Source organism: Triticum dicoccoides, chromosome 1B (genome assembly GCF_002162155.2).
Source record: "Triticum dicoccoides isolate Atlit2015 ecotype Zavitan chromosome 1B, WEW_v2.0, whole genome shotgun sequence".
NCBI lineage: Eukaryota > Viridiplantae > Streptophyta > Magnoliopsida > Poales > Poaceae > Triticum > Triticum dicoccoides.
In genome coordinates, this window is record NC_041381.1 from 187,662,472 (window position 1) to 187,665,154 (window position 2,683).

Here is a 2,683-nt window from a genome sequence, read left to right on the forward strand (position 1 = left end):
CTCACTGCTCGCTCACCCCCCACCCCACCGGACCACACCTCGTCGCGCTCGTTCTTTCAGCCGAATTTTGCTTGACATTGTACATTGCTAATTGTTAAAACCAAAAATACAATGAAAATGTTGCTGGAAGTTATTGTTTAATGCAAATTGTTATATTTATTTTAGTTAATACTACATGACATGGATATGCGAGGTAATCTTACCACAAGGTGAGTCGAATCAGATTTTTATCATTTTATATCTTAAACCATACACAGGAATGAAGAACCCGTGACATTTTTTACCTCCAACCGAACACAAGAATGACACCAACCGTTTCTTCCGAAACGAGACCATGACATACCATGCCTTTTGGTTCTCAAACCAAACACATCCCAAGGTATCGCAATACCTTCCCTCAAAAAAAAGGTATCACAATACCCTGGCTCGACTGCTTGCTCGCTTTGGTGCGATCGACGTGTGTGGATTTGCAATTGCATTCCGTCTGAAAATATTCTTCCCGAAGGAAACGACCTAAACGGAGTACATGACCGGGCAGCGCCCCTCTAAAATCCTCTCCCTCTTGCTCCACGAGCTGCCACCGCACACCATCTCCGGGAAGGCTACCTCGGCCATCGCCTGCCGGACCGCCCCCTCCAGGGCCCTCATGCCGGCACCGACATCGCGGCCCTCCTTGCACAACACAAACAAATGGCTCGCCCTGCCTCCCAGAGAGGCCGTCTCTGTTCTCAGCACCCTCAACCCGAGGCCACGGAATGCTCCGGTCAGACCCACGAAGAGGCCCGGCCGGTCGTCGCAGCTGACGGTGGCATGAATGCACGTGGTCCGGTTGTCGCTGGCGGCGGTGTAGCATTGGACGGTGATCTCGTTGGCCTCCGGAGGGATGGGCACTGTTGCTTGCAATCGTGTGGTTTCAGTTGCTTTCCTCTTGAGTTCCTTCACTTGGTTCACCACACATGCTAACAAGGTGGCCTTGTCCATCTGGTCATACAAGATAAATATCAGTATTATTTAGCAATGTTGTTACCAAATTTTCTAGTTTTTCAGGAAAATGGTGTTTCTTTTAAGAATGAAGTTGTTTCAGCAGCAAATTCAGCTACCCTGTCAACTTGGTTTGAGGGATTGGTTTCGTCATCTGCCTAACTGTTTTTTCGAAACGGATCTCTGGCTGACTTTTCAGTATGAACAAAACAAGAAGTGGTCTGACCTGGTTAGCATCAGGGATCATTCTCCTCAGCGTGGCCAGGTGGGTATTGATCCTCTCCCGGCGCCGCCTCTCCGACTCGCTATGGACCTTCAGCGACCTCACCTCCGTCGCGCTCCTACCCGACGACGACGACAACTCCGGCGCGCTAGTGGGAGCCTGGCATGTTGCCATTGGTCTAGGCCACCATTTTCTCCTCACCAATGCGAGAAGCAAAGTCTCTACTCACTCAATCGCAGTGGAACATACAAATGATGGATGGAACGAACAATGGACTGCTGCCTGAAACTGAGAAGAGCAACGAGTGTGGTGAACAAAGCGAGGGGGTGGCTAAAGCCTAAAGGTAGTGTACTAACTAGTGCAGCTGTGCAAGGAGGAAAAGAGCTTGTCTCATTTCTAGCTAGGATGGATGGATATGGCTGCGATAGTGAGGGGATCACCTCATGATATAATGTGCATGTGTTTCTTATATTATTGAACAAGGACAATCACCACCCCCACCCAAGGACGTTGTTTTTCAACACTGGTTCCCCACCAGGGGTTGCTTCTTTGGACCAGCATGCATGTTATGTCAGTCATCTTGTATCTTGGGACCTGTCATGAGTGCAGAGATCGGCTTGTCATCACTGAATTTTTACTGTCCGATTCACACGTGCAACTTCTTCCTACAAACTGGTTTCGACATCTTTTCTTCCTTTTTGCGAGAAAACTTCCGACAACAACCATCTACCTGATTTGATGTATACAACCAAAAGTTTATCCAAACGATGCCTAAGAGCATGGTTAATAGTGCACGCAACAACAGATTATATGAAGTTATCATCTCAGGTATAGCCAATGTAATAGCTCACTTACAATAGTTAGACTATATGTTAATATTGTCATCAAAAAATCAATATGTGGCTTACCATTTTCTACCACAAAGGTTGTTGAACCTTGTGCTACAGCCAGCTGTAAATTCACAACCAGATTTTTTTTCTTCTCTTTCCTCTGTTTCCTATTTCAACTAGGCAAATATTTGATGTGATATCTCTTATAGCTCGTCTACATCGTCCTATTATACTTGTTCTAAGAGATCGAAGCCAGTTGCCTACGGATGCCACACTGTGATCGGTATGAGAAATCCCACATAGAACATGATTGATTGCCTAGGTTGTTTGTACGGCCAGCTATTGGTGAAATGATTTGGTTGTGTATTTGTATGCCAAGGATCCAAATTGGTTATGAAGATATACTAAAAGTACAAAGCACTTCAAACATAATAAAAACAAGGTCCTTGGACTACCGAACGACCACTGTTGCAGCTAGAATGAGCCACCTACGCATCAATGACGTCGCTCTCATGCCAGAGTCAGCCTGGCCTTGTCAATAGAAACCGGAGAATTTTTGTGCACGCGTCTTAAGGACTAGCACGCCGGAGCCATAGTCATCGTTGAACCATTAAATTGGTATGAAGAACCTGACACCAATCGCTGTCGC

General features: G+C 46.4%; 1 protein-coding gene across 1 annotated transcript; it reads right to left on the reverse strand.

The window, feature by feature from the left end:
• Nucleotides 1-281: 281 nt before the first annotated feature.
• On the reverse strand, nucleotides 282-1,603 carry LOC119303584 (transcription factor AIG1-like). The gene is made up of 2 exons (XM_037580718.1): nucleotides 1,208-1,603; nucleotides 282-981 (listed from the first exon to the last, which is right to left on the reverse strand). The coding sequence occupies exons 1-2, from the start codon at nucleotides 1,376-1,378 to the stop codon at nucleotides 514-516; spliced, it is 639 nt and encodes a 212-aa protein (XP_037436615.1). The 5' UTR covers nucleotides 1,379-1,603; the 3' UTR covers nucleotides 282-513.
• Nucleotides 1,604-2,683: the final 1,080 nt, after the last annotated feature.